Source organism: Rhincodon typus, chromosome 28, assembly GCF_021869965.1.
Source record: "Rhincodon typus isolate 14 chromosome 28, sRhiTyp1.1, whole genome shotgun sequence".
Taxonomy (NCBI): Eukaryota; Metazoa; Chordata; class Chondrichthyes; order Orectolobiformes; family Rhincodontidae; genus Rhincodon; species Rhincodon typus.
In genome coordinates, this window is record NC_063359.1 from 33,176,700 (window position 1) to 33,192,996 (window position 16,297).

General features: G+C 42.4%; 1 protein-coding gene across 1 annotated transcript in view; it reads left to right on the forward strand.

The window, feature by feature from the left end:
- The window catches only part of LOC109918284 (hemicentin-1-like), a 417,033-nt gene that overhangs the window by 393,269 nt on the left and 7,467 nt on the right, over window positions 1–16,297 (forward strand). Inside the window, exons 92-100 of the mRNA XM_048613389.1 lie at window positions 626–775; window positions 1,632–1,769; window positions 2,324–2,445; window positions 5,771–6,008; window positions 6,083–6,142; window positions 8,523–8,657; window positions 9,738–9,857; window positions 11,310–11,435; window positions 14,465–14,593. Of these exons, the coding sequence (XP_048469346.1) occupies window positions 626–775; window positions 1,632–1,769; window positions 2,324–2,445; window positions 5,771–6,008; window positions 6,083–6,142; window positions 8,523–8,657; window positions 9,738–9,857; window positions 11,310–11,435; window positions 14,465–14,593 (1,218 nt within the window). The remainder of the gene's footprint in view (window positions 1–625; window positions 776–1,631; window positions 1,770–2,323; window positions 2,446–5,770; window positions 6,009–6,082; window positions 6,143–8,522; window positions 8,658–9,737; window positions 9,858–11,309; window positions 11,436–14,464; window positions 14,594–16,297) is intronic.

Genomic DNA, 16,297 nt, shown 5'->3' on the forward strand with positions numbered 1-16,297 from the left:
AATGACACTGGCTCTGTTTTAGCTGATGTAAGATGTTTACTTCTGAGTACAAAGGTCATGGATGCAAAGTTCAGCATCAGGACCTTGAGGTCAGAATCCAGACTAGCACTTGCAGTGCAGTGGAGGGCATACTGCACTGGCAGAGCTGCATTCTTCTCAGATTAACAAGTAAGTAACGTAAGATAAAGGACTCGGAATACATCATATAGTCCCTAGAGCATGTTTGAACGTGCAATGCCAACATAGCCTATCTTCTACCACAACAGTTTCCTGCCCTCCCTCCATGTCCTTTGATTCCTTATTCCCTAATAATCCATCTAGTTCTGTCTTAAATATACTCAACATCTGAACATCCGCAACTTTCTGAGATAGAGAATTTCAAAGATTCACTACCCTCTAAATGAGGAAAGTTCTGCTCATCTCAGTTCTAAATGACTGATCGCTTATCCTGAGGCTGTGGCCCCTAGTATGAGATTGTCCAGTGTGTCTAGACTGTGAGAAATGTTTAAAGTCAACACAGTGTCTACAGTGGAAAACACTCACACCCTCTGGTGGGGGAAAAAATGTTTTATCTTTCGGTAAAGCTTTGGACTCCACAGTAACAGATGCTGCCCCTTCATTACAGGTATTCCAGGGAGAGCCAGGGGCAGTCTGATTGGAATTATTAATGACAAAGAATTTGGAATCGCAATCCTTGATGCAAACATCACAGAAAATGCAGCTGCAGGCACTACAACCCTTCAGGCAAACGTTCAGAACATTCCAAGCACAATCGGTTGGTATTTCACAGACTGAAGGCACTGTCTGCACTTTGTCATAAACTGTTGCCTGTCGTTTTCTATTGGGCTTTGATATCTCCTCCCCATCTCTCCCCCAATTCTTTCCAATCCCCTGCTCCCCAAACATTGTATGTACTTCAACTTGTTCTTTTACTCTGACTGCAGTATTTTAATGATCTGTAACAGGCAATTTTCTCACCAATTCTCTGTCTCCAATGAAAGCTCCTATTTGGCATTAAATTTGTCTCAGGGATTGGTCTCACTCTAGTACTCTGCTCATATGCTTTCTTTCTGTTACTTGGCAAGCATTCACCCGTGAGTGGAATCACAGATGACCTCAACCCTGGCACCATTAAGTGGGAATTATTAGACAATGATCTGAAATGTAAAACTATTTTCTTCCCTGTCTGTCCAGCTTAGGTGATAGGTGGGTGAGGCCATTTGCTGTGCCCCAGTTAGACATGCCATTCATCTGTGTATTAAGATGGCACAGATGAAACCTGTGTCCGTTGCCTGCCTTGTGTATTCATTGTCCATATCACCTTTAGTCTGATTTAACCCTTAACCAGTGTATTTACCCAGCCTGTGTATCTCTCACACAGAATGCATAAATCCCCTGACCTCACCCTTCCTCTGTCTATGTAACACCCCTTTACACTTCTCATGAATGGTCATTTATCTGAAACATTGAATTTATTTCTCTCTCTCTCTCTCTCTCTGTTAAATTGTTACTGCCAGAACTGATAAGTATTTCCAGCATTTTCTGTTTTTATTTATTTTTATTAAAGTATTTTATTTTCAATTGTTTCAAAGTAATATATCTTTGTGTCCCGTTCCTGCAATATGCTTTAGGTCCTCTGGTAAGAGTACTTGCCTCAATTTTTACCCCCATTTATTGGGCAGTGGCCTATCCTGCACCAGGCACAGCAAACGGCTTCATTCTGACTAAAGGAGTTTTTAGGCAAGAATCTCAAATGGAGTTTGCAACAGGTAAGTGAGCATAGCTGCAGAAAGAACACTGGAGAGAGAAATGGCTGTATTTTGACTGGGGGATAGAACAGCTTGCTTTCATGGGGCCTTTTTCATAGCGACCAACTATCTCAAAGCGCTTTAAAGCCAATTATAAAGTATGGTTGCTCTTGTAATGCAAGAAGTCTGACAGCCAATTCACACACAGTAAACCCTACAAGCAGCAATCTGGACCCTTCAGGGTCTAGGCCCGAAACATCAGCCTTTCTACTCCTATGATGCTGCTTGGCCTGCTGTGTTCATCCAGCTCTGCACCTTGTTGTCTTTTAAAAATTGGAGATGGGTTTTGGGGTCATACATGTCCTGTTGGATTTGTCATAATGCACTCCCAAATGTAAGAGTGACCCTGCACATGTCCAGAATAAACTTGCATGCGCAGAGGTGATGATCTGTTTGATTTCAGTATCTGAGGGTATTTTGTGGCCTAAGCAGATTCCCAAGCTTCCTGGGTTGTCTGATTCTGTCACTAAGGCAATGCCAAGAGGTGCTCTCTGACTGCAGCCTCTGACTTTCAGGTGAAATTCTACGAATGACACACATTGCCCGGGGAGTAGACACAGAGGGTGTCCTACTGTTTGACATAGTGATCAATGGTTATGTCCCCAGAAACATAGCAATTGCAGACGTTGCTGTGAAGGTGAGTAGATCTCTTTGACCGTACAGTTCTTCATATATAACTAGCAGTAAACAACCGAGTAGAAGGCTAGGAGGTAATGTTTCAGAGCAGATTTTGTGTGTCTTACCTACTAATAAGCATACATACAATCATATGAATTAGCATTAGGAGGCTGTTCAGCCCCTCAATCCTGCTCCACAATTTGATAAGATCATGTGTGACCTGATGTGGCCTCAATTCCATTTTCCTGCTACCCCCACTAAATCTTGATTCCCTTGTCAGTCAAGAATGTATTTAAGTCTGCCTTAAAAATATTCAGTGACCCTGCCTTAAAGATATTCAACAACCCTGCCTCCACTGCCTTCTGAGGAAGAAAATTATGCACAGTTCTAACCCTCAGAGAAAATGTTTTCCTACTCTCCATCTTAATTGGGAGACACCTTATATTTAAACTGTCTGTATACTCTCTTGCATGAGGAGAAACATCCTTTCAGCATCCACTCTGTCAAGTTTCCTTAGAATCTTATGTATTTCAATGAAATCACTTTTCGTTCTTCTAAAATTCAATGGATACTGGTCCAACTTCTTCATCCTTCATCCACAAGACAACGCCCTCAACCCAGGAATCAAGCATGTGAATCTTCTCTGAATTGCCTCAAATGAAATTGTGTCCTTTCTTAGATAAGGAGATCAAATCTGTGTGCAGTAATCTAAATTTGGTCTCACCAGTATCCTGCACAATTGTCGCAAAAATCCCTAAATTTGTAATCCATTCATTTTGTAATAAGTGCAAAAATTCTATTTGCTTTTCTAATGATTTACTGTACTTGTATACTAAATTTTAGTCGTTAATATATTAAGACACCACAGCCTTGTCTACCTCAAAGTTCCGCAGTCTCTTTCCATTTAAGTTATATGCTGCTTACTTATTCTTCCTACCAAAGTGGACAAGTACACATTTTCCCACGTTATACTCTGCCAATTTTTGGCCTGCTCACTTAACAAGTCTACCATTTTCAGACACCTTATGTCCTCTTCACAACTTAGTTTCTGATCTATTATTGTCTTATCAGAAAATTTAGCAACCATACATTCAGTACCTTTATCCAAGTATTGATATAGATTTTAATAATTGAGGCACCAACTTAATATCTGTGAACTCTGCTCAATTCATCTTTTCAACCTGCAAATGAACCATTTATGTACCTTCTCTGTTTCTCTTGAGCTAACTAATCCTCTATCTATGTTAGTATGATCCTCCTACACCATGCACTACTAATTTGCATAGTAACCTTTGATTTGAAGCCTTGTCAAATTCCTTTTTGAAATCCAAGTACACCACATCCATGGGTCTGCTCCTATGATGCTGCTTGGCCTGCTGTGTTCATCCAGCCCTGCACCTTGTTGTCTCGGATTCTCCAGCATCTGCAGTTCCTACTATCTCTCCCTTTATCCATGTTGTTTGTAATTCCTCAAAGAACTCTATTAAATTAGTCAAACATGATTTCGCAATATGACTATGCCTGATTGAATTGGAATGTTCTAATTGCCCTGCTTTAACCTCCTTAATAAAAGATTCCAACATTTTTCCTATGACAGATGTTGAGCTAACTGGCCTGTAGTTTTCTGCTTTCTATCTTTCTTCTTTCTTGAATAAAGGAGTTACATTCACTATTTCCCTAGCTGACAGGATCTTTCCAGACTTTAGGAAATTTTGGAAAATTAACATTTAGTATCTACTACAACTGTGTCCTTCTACTATGTCATTAGTCGTTTCTTTTAAGACCCTAGGATGAAATCCATCAGAACCAGGGACATGTTATCTTTTAGTTCCAGTAGTTTTCTCATTGTCTTTTTACTAGTGACTGTAACTGTTTTAAGTTCTGTCCTCCCTTTCACCTCTCAATTTAAAATTACTAATGGGTTATTTGTACCTTTACAGTGATAACAGCTGCAGAGTATCTATTTGGTTTATTTGCCATTCCCTTACTTTCCATTATTAATTACCCAAACTCACTGTCTGGAGAACTACCAGACATCATATGTACTCTCTTCCATTTTAAATATAGGTGGGCATTCTTACTATATGTTTGTATATTTCTAGCTAGCTTTCTCTAATTTTCTACTTTCTTTTGTTTATAAATGTTGGCTGTTTTCTGTGTTCTCTTGTGACCTGCCACTTACCTTCACAGAATCATTTGCCCTTTCTTTCAATTTGGTACTATCTGTAACTTCTTTAGTTAGCTACAAATGTTACATCCTACCCCTAGAGATTTTCTTTCTCAGTGAACTGTATCTTTGCTAGTGTTATTCCTAACGTTAATTTCCCATTCACTTTAACTAGATCTGTTCTCATATGCTCATAAAAAACTAATGTTAGACCCAATCGCTTCTTCCTCAATCTGACTGTGAAACTCAATTATGTTATGAACTGTCCTAACGAAGGGCTCTTTTACTATGAGGCCATTAATTAACCTGTCTTGGTGCACATTACCACATCCAAAATAGCCTGCTCTCTGTTTGTCTGTCAAGCATGCTGCTTTAAGAATCTGTCCCAAAAACAACATCATGAACTCACCTTCTCATTCCTAAGTTATAGACATAATGTGAATGGGTCAGATTTCATTTTTACAAATGTTTGTCTTCTCTTTGTCTTCCATGGATGTTCTTTAACCCCAAAACCAACCATGAGTAACTGACAGACATCCTATACCCCTTAACACCATCAATGCTGCTCCAAATGTGACTACTTAGAAATGCTTGCAATGAGATGGTTGGGAGAAGAAGATCCAGATCTCCCTTTCTCACTTTATGAATTTTCCAGGTGATTCCCACACCCGCCCCCAAACCAGTAACAATGGTTTGAGCTCAGGACCTTAACATGGAACCAAGGGAAAAAGGATTGCAACTGCAAATCAGCATCTTAAAACTCCCATTTAACTCTGTTACTCGTCTGTCAGCTTAATTTCCAACCTTAAATCTCAGCCCCATGTTCTTGCTCCTAGTCCAGACCTCCAACTCATAGTATTTACTCATTGGGTTTTCTGGTTCAATTATTCCCTTATGGAAGATGAGGGCAGTTGCCAACCACCACGATGTCATAGCAGACGAATCCCTGCTCAAGGTGACTGCCCCAAAACTGCACGGCAGGTTATAGAGGAGTTCAGCCAGAGTTGCTGCTCCTGATCGCTAGAAATTTCAGATCAAAATAGAACCTGTTTACAAGGAACAATAAAATTAGAAGTATTTAAATAACAACTTTTAATTTAAGGGCATTGATGTTGCACTTTTGGAAATTGTCTGCGTTAATTGTCGTCCAAACAGTGATTCCTTTCTTTAAATCTAGGATTTCAGTGAAAAGTATGTCCAGACGGGTCCAGGACAACTCTATGTTTCATCAACCCAAACCTTTCTTCACAGTGGCTCCCCTCTTTCCTTCCACTGTAACCACAGCATCGAGTATGAGTCTGGGATGGGCAACCAGCCTTCACTCTTCCAGATTTTGAAGGCTGAGTACGTCTCTGTCTTCTATAGTGAGAAGATGGAGGAGTTGAATTTCAGGATCACTGTCTCCTTCCAGAAGGGTGAGTGTTCAAGATCATAAATTATGGACTCTATAATTACTCCGCAGGATTAATTGTCTTTTAATGTGTTTCAGGTTCCACTGAAGGTTACTGCCCAGGAGGATATATTCTTGATTCATCCTCGTACTGTTTAGGTAGGCTTCAGTTTTTCTGTTATTAGCATTACTGTGTTTGGTTTAAAATAGATAATGTGTGGTCATCCAGGAAATATACTGCACTCAATCTGCCTGTAAATGGATCCAAGTGGAAGTGGTTTTGGTCCCATTTCAAGCTGTTTGCCTGGGAAAATGGACAATTCTTATTAATCATTGGCACTGAAACAGTGGTAGAATGGAAACTTAAACCTCTTAGGAATAGGAGCAGGTGTCAAAGAACAGTACAGCACAGGAACACTTTGGTCCACCAACCCAGAGCCAACACATGTATCATTGGACTTGAAGCCCACTACTGAATAATATTTGAGAGAGACTTGATATTGATACAGGGAACATTAAGTGCAGGCATATTCCCTATCTCAATACTAACATTTCCTACCATTACATATCCCAGAGCCAACAATCCTCATATTCCATATTCTATACCAGCAAAACCATTGTGGTGGTGAGCCACTTATTAGAGTTGACTGGTGGTGAGGGGTGAGATTAAGAAGTCTTGCTGACCTGTCTAGTACATATATTGAACCCATGCTGGGGGAGTCCATCAACATTGCAAACCAGCCATCCAGCTAACTGAGCTAATTAATCCTCATAAAATCTGTAGTCCTCTGAGGCTGTAATTACTTTCACTTTCACTTGAACTACTGCAATCCATAGGAGCATAGATGCACCCATAGTTCTGATAGGAAGGGAGTTCCACAACTTGGACCTGCGACAGTGAAAGAGCAATGATATCATTCAAAATTGATTGTGTGTGGCTTGAAGAAGGATTTTTGATGTTAGAATGTGGGTTTGGAAGTTGCTATCGAAGGAGCATTGGTGAGTTGCTTCAATGAATCTTGCAGATAGTACACACTCGCCAGTCAGTAACAGTGAATTTTGAAGAAACCTCTTTACTTGGAAAGTGATGACAATATGGAACTCTCCACTACATGCAGTAGTTGAGGTGATCCATTTCACAGAGGGAGAAAGGAATTAAAGGCAAGATTTTTCATTAATTAGATGTGGTCATCACTGGTTAAACCTCATCCTTGATTGCTTTTGAAAAGTTGGTGGTTAACTGCATTCTTAAACCACTGCAGTCCTTGGGAGCTGTTAGAGAGGGAGTTCAGGGATTTAGACCTAGAAACATTGAAGGAACATCAATGTACTTTCAAGTCAGGAAGATGTGTGACTTGGAGGGGAACTTGCCAATGGTGATGGTGTTCCCATTTATCTTCTGCCCTTGTTTTTGGAGATGAAAAAGGTCAAAGTTTGGAAGGTGTTGTTGAAGGACCCTTTGTGAGTTGTTACAGTACATCTTGTAGATGGTACATACTGCTGTTCTGGGCATTGGCAGTGAATAAAATGAATGTGGAAGATGGTGGGTAGGGTGCTAGTTGATTGGATGAAATAGATTGGGAGGAGGTTCATAGCAGCATAGACTTGCTAAGCCAAGTAGCTGTTTCAGTGCTGTGAATTTTCAGCCATTTAAGGTTATTGCGAAGATTTGTATCGTGGGTCGTGGGTGAGGTTGTTGACTTGCTCGCTCAGCTAACTGGTTATAGTTCAGATATTTCATCACCATGCTAGGTAACATCGTCAGTGCGGTCTCCGATGAAGCGATGATGATCTATTCCACTTAGTATTTATATGATCTGGTCTAAGGTGTTTTGTGTCATTTCCGCTTTTTTTTTTGCAAGGGTTTGCATATGGGGTCTAATTCCACATGTTTATTGATTGCCTTATTGGTGGACAGCGAGGCCTCTCGGAATTCCTGTACATGGTGATGAAAGATCTGAACCAAAACCAGCCAGCTCAGCGAGCAAGTCAGCAACCTTTTCAGTTATTCTCTGCCCTGTTTGTACAGATGAAGGTGAATGACCTGTATGGGGATCCCCTGTTCACAGCGGCTACACTCCATGGACTTGTCCCACTGGCTTTACGATAGCATTCAGTGGGAAACATTTGTGAAAATAAGGAATACTCACGGCAATGGGAAAGATTTCAGGAGTTGTTCATAACTCTGTTTGTTATTGTTGATGGAAAATAGAAACGAGAAAATGTGCTATTGACATTTACTCTAAGACCAGAAGAGATGTTGTAGTGGCTCTTCAGCCTTCTGTATCAATTCTAAAAGTCTAAACAGGATAGGAGTTCTGAAACTTTATTGAGTTTAAAGAGCACTCTATAAGTCTCGTAACATTGTCTGTGAAGACTGACATAATCTTTCCCCTATGTGTAGGGTGTTTGTCAAAGAGTCCTCTTGTTCCATGCTCAAAGTCACCAATACATTGTGGTCAATGCACATTGGTTCATTCAGTAATCTAATTACTGCTACATTATTTGGATCACTTTCTCTTTTCCCTGTTATTAACAGATATTGATGAATGTCAGCTTGGGATTCATATGTGTCACTTTGGGCAAAATTGTCTAAACGAGGCTGGCTCATATCGCTGTCTGGTGCGATGTGGGATTGGTTTCAAGCGGTCGGCAGAAGGAGCTCATTGTGAAGGTAATGGAAATGTGCAAGACCCAGGAGCTTAATGAAAGGCTGAGGAATCTCATCCAGGAGAGAAAACAATCAGGTTCTCCTCCTTCTATCTTCACCAACCGCTTCTCATTTCAACCCGCCGCACCCCTTCCCTCCGTCCTGCCACCCCTCAGCACATAGTCAATGTGCCAGTTTGTAACACTAGTTTGAGGACAGCTCTTTGACTGGGAGACTAATATATTTCAGACATGCCAAAGAGCATCTTTTACTGATTTGATGGTCCTCCAGTCATAGTTGATATTTGTCTCAGTGTGCTCCCTGGGCACAGACCAGAGAGCACAATCATGGTGCAGCTCAGGATGAACCCGAACAAAACCATTGCATCTCTCTCCAGACTTCTTTTGCAAAGGCACATTCCAGAAGGAAGTGCATAATGGTTTCTTTGGCAGCACAGCCATCTTGAGAACAATGTGCAAAGGAGGCAAGACTCCAGGCGGGTGGAGGTGCCTTGAGTAGATGGTGATGAGCACCTACTATTGAGTGTCTTGCTGAACCATTTCAGAGGGCAGTTAACAGTTAACCACATTGCTTTGAGTCTGGAGTCACTTATGGGCCAGACAGTTAAAGAAGGCAGATTTCTTTCCTGAACAGATGTTAGTGAACTAGATAGACATTTACAACACCTTAATAGTTTCATGATCATTATTAACGAGACTAACTTTTTAGTCCAGCATTTTTAAATCGAATTTAAAATCTCTGCCCTCTCACCAGTCGAATTTGAACTCTTGTCTTCAGCTTGCTGATCACAGTCACTAGATTGTTAATCCTATAACATTACCATGATGCTAGCATCCTCCCATGCAGTGGGAGTTACTGGATTGCTTGCTGATTAACCGAAAGGTAGATGATTGACTTTTTTTTCTTCCCCCTCCCTCCTCTGCCAGGATACTGAATCTGTTTGTAGTCTTCCCAGCACTGTCTCAGCTGAGATCAGCAAATTGAGCTCAATGTTAGGGCCCTAGAAATACAGTTGAAGCTTAGCAGCAGTTCGGGACTATAGCTACTTTTTGCATGATTTCTCTTTTTGACTTTTCCTTTTAGATATTAATGAGTGTGAGGAGTCAGCCAGCCCACCCTGTCAACAGCGCTGCCTCAATGCAGTTGGTACCTATCGATGTGGGTGTGATCCTGGTTATCAGCGCTTGGGACAGCACTGCATTGGTGAGTCTTAGAGAGGATATACTCCATAGAAACAGGGTATTCAACCCAACCAGCCTGTATGCTAGTGTTTATTCTCCACTCAAGCATCCTTTAATCTTACCCCATTTAACTCTTTGATTGTAATGCTCATTCTCTTCTTCAAATGCTTATCTATTCTCCCTAAATGAATATACACTATCCATTTCGTCCACTCCTCATTGTAAGGAGTATCATATTCTCACCACTCTTTGGGTAAAGTAGTTTCCTTTAAATTCCCTGTTGGATTTCTTGTTATTATTATATATTGATGGTCTCCAGCTACACTTTTGCCTACAAGTGGAAACATTCTCTCTGTATCAAAGCCTTTCTTAATTGTGAAGACCTGTATTAGATTTCCCCTTGGCTATCTGTTACCTATCACCTAAAAGTTGTTCTGCACCTCAACTGCAATTTATTTTTCCTCCCTAAAGAAAGCTCCCTTGAAGAAGAAGCCAATCAAGAAAAGGAATCAAAAGGTCTACAGTTAAGCAAAAAGTGGGGGTTACCAACCCTTCAGGATTACCCTGGAGTCTCCAGAAACTAAAGATTAATCCCCAGAATACTATGTACAGACATTAACAAACATGGTGTTCATTTTTCATTATCCATCACTAATTATAAATTTATTGGAAAAGGATATAAAGGTTTGACTGATTCGTTCACAGTCACATGATGCTATCACCAAAGATACATCCATGGTTGAGGTTTCTTTGTCCACAGTGACTCACTAAAGTCAATTGTACCTCCCAAGGCCATCACTCAGGCACCATCAACTCTGCAGAGGCCTGGAGAGCTGAACCTGGGATCCCATGATGTTCAGAAACCACCTTTGTTCATAATAAAGCCCAACTCAATTTGAAGAACTCTAGGTTATAGTTGTAAAGTAAGAAATATATCAGCCAATTTGCACACAGCAAGCTCCCACAAACAGCAATGTGATAATATCCAGATCACCTGTTGTAGTGATGTAGGTTGAGGGATAAATATTGGCCTGGAAACTGAGCAGCAGTCCCATGGTCTTTTTCAAATGATACTGTGAGATCTTTTTACAAGCACCTGAGAGGGAAGACAGGACCTCATCTGAAAGATGGCATGTCCTACAGGCAACACTCCCTCAATAATATGAAATAAAGAACTGCAGATGCTGGAAATCTGAAACAAAAGCAGAAATTCTGGTGAAACTCAGGTCTGGCAGCATCTGTGCAGAGAAAGCAGTGTTAATGTTTTCAGGTTCAGTGACCCTTCTTCAGAACTGACATATGTGAGCCTCCTCAAATTTTGTGCTCAAATCTCTGGACTGGGACTTGAACCCCCAACTTTTTGACAGAAGTGAGAATGCTACCCATTGAGCAGGGTTGATGTTGTGTAAAGTTAACCAGCCTTTTTAAAGCCACTGCATGTACTGAGTACTCGGGGTTTATCCTTTAAATACAGATATCAACGAGTGCAATATAAACGTGTGCCGGCCCCACCAAGAGTGCCAGAACACCGAGGGAGGATACCAATGCATAGAGAGCTGCTCTCATGGCACTATGCGATTACCCAGTGGAACCTGTGGTGGTAAGTACCTTTGCTTAAACCTCAGTCCGTAGGCTGTCTGTCAAAGGCTCATCCCTATTTACTCTGGTCTTGCCTGCAATGGTTTTTCAATCCAGTTTCTGTAAGAAGAAGTGCATGATTGCACTATTGAGAGGGTAAAAAGGAGATTTGAGAGGTTGTAGTCTGGATTAGAGTATTTTTGGAGCTATGGTGAGAGTGACAGCCCTTATCATCAAGGCCACATTTGACCAAATGTGGCATCGAGGAGCCCTAGCAAAACTGGAGTCAGTGAAAATCCAGGGGACAACTCTCCACAGATTGGAGTCATACCTGACACATAGGAAGATGGTTATTGTTGTTGGAGGTCAGTCATTTCAGCTCCAGGACATCTCTGCAGGAATCCCTCAGGACAGTGTCCCAGGTCCAACCATCTTCACTGAAGATTCTGAGACAATGCATTCCAAATTGACAACCACTTCCATCTAGAAGGACAAAGGCAACACATACATGGGACCACCATCACCTGCGAGTGTGATTTTTTTCACCCAGAGAGTGATGGGAAATTAGAACTCATTGTCTGAAAAGATGGAAGAAGCAGAAATCTTATCACATTTAAATAGCACTTGGAAATGTACATGAAGTGCTGTAACTTATGGTGTCAAGGACTGCATGCTAGTTAAGGGGTTTAGGCTGGTTACTTGTTGGCTGATGCATTAGACAATTTGGCCTTCTTCCATTTGCTTAGGAATTAAGATCTCCCAATTGTAACTTGCTGATATTGAGAAAATTAGCATTTACCATGTTGCCGCCTGATTTCCCATTCTCTACAAACTTCACTTCATCTAAACCTCTGCTGCCCATGTCTTATTTAACACCAAATCCTATCACCCATCACCCCTGTGCTCAATGACCTACATTACTTTTCAGTCTATCAGTGCTTCAATTTGGTAGGTTTCATTTTCTGTGTGCAAATCTCACCATGGTCTCACACCTCCTTATGTAAATTTTGTCTAGTCCCATAATGGAGAATTTGCCACTCCTCTAATTCTGGCTTCTTGCATATCCCCTCATTGCCCCCAGCATGGATGGTGGTGTCTCTGCATACACATTAAGGTCTCAAATTCCCTTCCTGAATCTCCTCACCTGTGTCTCCTCCTTTAAGCCTCTCCTTAAAACATCGCCCTTTGATTTGAATAGAGATAACACAGTGTGGAGCTGGAGGATCACAGCAGGCCAGGCAGCATCAGAGGAGCAGGAAATTTGACATTTCAGGTGGGACCCTTCTTCAGAAATGGGGGAGGGGGAAGGGAGCTGCAAAATAAATAGAGGAGGGATGGGGCTGGGGAAGGTAGGTGGAATGGTGATAGGTGAGTGGAGGTAGGCAGTGGTGGGGATTGGTCAGTGAGGTGGAAGGAGCAGATAGGTGGGAGAAAAGGTGGATAGGTTGTGTCAGGTCAAGGAGGCGGGGATGAGAGGGAGAGCTGGTCGTGGGATGAGACCGGGGTTGGGGAGATTTTGAAACTGGTAAAGTCCACATTGAGACCATTGGATTGTAGGTTCCCAAGGCAGAATATGAGGTGCTGCTCCTCCAGTTTCTGAGTGGCGTCATTGTGATACCGGAAGAGGCCCAGGATGGACATGTCGCCCAGGAAGTGGGAGGGGGAGTTGAAATGGTTCACAACTGGAAGGTGTTGTCATTTGTCGTGAACCGAGTGCAGGTGTTCTACAAAACGGTCTCCAGATGTGCAGGTGAACCTCTGTCTGATGTGAAAGGTTTGTTTGGTGCCTTGGATGAAGGTGAAGGGGGAGGTGTAGGGGCAGGTGTAGCACTTCCTGCAGTTGCAGGGAAAGGTACCGGGGTTGGTGGGGCTAGTGGGCAGTGTGGAGCGGGTGAGGGAGACTCGGAGAGAGCGGTCCCTACAGAAGGCATATATGGGTGGGAAGGGAAATATATCTTTGGTTGTGGGGTCGGATTGCAGGTGGCAGAAGTGGCGGAAAATGATACGTTGAATACGGAGGTTAGTGAGGTGATATGTGAGGACAGGGGAGATTCTGCCTTTGTTTTTGTTGCGGGGAAGGGATGTGAGGCCTGAGGTGCAGGAAAGGCAAGAGATGCGGTCGAGAGCATTTTCAACACCGAAGGGGAGAAGTTGCAGTCCTTGAAATAAGAGGACATCTAGGATATTCGGGAGTGGAACGCCCCATCTTGGGAGCAGATGCGGTGGAGGCGGAGGAATTGAGAGTAGGGGATGAGATTCTTGCAGGAAGGTGGGTGAGAGGAGGTGTAGTCTAGGTAGCTGTGGGAGTCAGTGGCTTGAAATAGATGTCGGTTTCGAGGCAGTTACCAGAGATGGAGACAGAGAGGTCCAGGGTCCAGAGATTTGAGGTTGGGGTGAAAGGTGTTAGTAAAGTTGATGAACTGTTCAAGCTCCTTCTGGGAGCATGAGGCAGCGCTGATACAGTCATCGATGTAGCGGAGGAAGAGGTGGGGGTAATTCCAGTGTTGTCTGTTGGAAGAGAGGGACCAGCTCACCTTCTCATCTCCGCCTCCTTGACCTGACACATCTTTCCATCTTCTCTCCCACCTATCCAATCCTCCCGCCTCACTGACCAATCCCCACCGCTGCCTACCTGCAATCACCTGTCACCATCCCATCTACCTTCCCCAGCCCCACCCCTCCTCTCTCATTTATTTCGGAGCATCCTTCCCCCTCATCCATTTCCGAAGAAGGGTCCTGACCCAAAACGTCAACTTTCTGCCTGGCCTGCAGTGTTCCTCCAGCTCCACACTGTGTTATCTCTGACTCCAGCATCGGCAGTTTTTACTGTCCTTTTGACTTGAATGTTTGGTCAGCAATCCTACATATGTAGGATTAGCTTCAGTATAAATCTGAAAAATTTAACAGTCTTGTATGAGATTGTATCCAAGACATTGCTTGAAGAGTGCTGCATTTGACCATTGACCTGTTACCATTTGATTATTTGCCTCTCTCCCTTTTTGATTTGGACTTCTACTTTTCAAAACCTCTTGTTGCACTTTCTTTTCATAGATGTTGACGAGTGTAAAACAGGGAACCACCTGTGTCGATATAATCAGAAGTGTGTGAACACAGCAGGAAGTTACCACTGCAGCTGTCCTCGTGGATATCGCTCACAGGGCGTGGGAAGACCATGTTTAGGTAAGTGGCAGAGGGAGTGTTGGGGTGCTCAGATGGGTGAGAGGAAGAATAGAGGATGGAAGCTCTGAAAAGCCATAACCTTCGTTGACTTGCTGCAGTTTGTACCATCCTCTATCCAGACCCAAGAGAAAGGTGTCACCAACATTCTTTCTAGGTTAGGGAACATACTATGTAGGGAACAAACAGGCCACACAAAGGCAGCAAGTCCTTTAAGATGTGTTCATGGCCAGCCATGCAACTATCTTAAAGGGACCATGTTGTGCAAAAAAAGGGGTTTGCACAGCAGAAAGAAGTTAAAGGAAGTGCCAGCCACTATCAAGGCACACTGTCATTTCTGATTGTGAATTGGGTGTAAAGTGGCATTAGTGAAGGCCTGGAGTAAACTGCTCTGTTTAAAGTGTGTTGCCAACCTTCAATGGATGATTTACTGGAGAAATTGTCACTTCACATATGTACCTCAAAACATGTCCACCCCCTCTTCACCCTGTATTGGTCATCACTGCCTTCCTACACCAACCAGGAAATCAATAAACTCTTCAATATCTGATTGGGTGATTCTTGACTCTACGTCAAGCCACACAATAATTTTACTCCTGAATTGCTGGAATAACAAAGTACAGTACAGCAAAGGAACAGACTCTTTGGCCCACCAAGCCTGTGCTGACACGTGACGTCTTTTCTAAACTAAAAACCTTTTACCTACAGGTGACCTGTATCCCACTATTCCCTGCCTATACATTTGTCTATAAATCCATTAGATCACATCCATTGCTCTGCCCTCAGCAGTCATCTTTGTAACTTCCTCAAAAATCTCAATCAAGTTTTTCATGACCTCCCCATGCAAAGCAATGCTTGCCTGTCGATAGTAGATACATAATTCTCCAAATGTGAATAAATCCTGTCCCTAAGATAAACAGGATGATTAAGAAGGTGTTTGGCATGCTTGCCTTTATTGCTCAAACCTTTGGCTATAGGAGTTGGGGTATCTTGTTGAGGTTATATACAGGACGTTGATGAGGCCTCTTGCCCTGTTATAGGAAGGATATTATTAAACTGTGGAAGGTTCAGAAAAAATTTACCAGGATGTTGCCGGGAATGGAGGGTTTGAGTTATAAAAATAGGCTGGATAGGCTGGACTTTTCACTGGAGTGTAGTAGGTCGACCACCTGATAGAGGTTTGTTAAATCATGAGGGTCATAAATCAGGTGAATAGCCAAGGTCTTTTCCCTAAGGTGGAGGAGTTCAAAACTAGGGGGCATATTTTTAAGATTGGAAGAGAAAGATTTAAAAAGGATATGAGGAGCAACTTTTTTACTCAGAGAGTGGTTAGTGTGTGAAATGAACTTCCAGAGGAAGTGTTGGATGCAGGTACAGTTACAACATTTTAAAAGACATTTGGATAAGTACATGAATAAGAAAGGTTTGGAGAAGTATGGGCCAAACACAGGCAAGTGGGACTAGTTTAGTTTGGGAACATGGTCAGCATGAACCAGTTGGACCGACGTATCTGTTTCCATGCTGTAGTGACTCTATGACTCTAAGAATCTTCTTCAATAATTTCCTTACCACTGATGTAAGGCTAAATGGCCTGTAATTTCCTGGATGATCCGTGTTGCCCTTCCTAAAAAAGGGGACAACATTGGCCATTCTCCAGTCCTCCAGGAACTTGCCTGTGACTCAAGAGGATACATTGATTTCATTCAA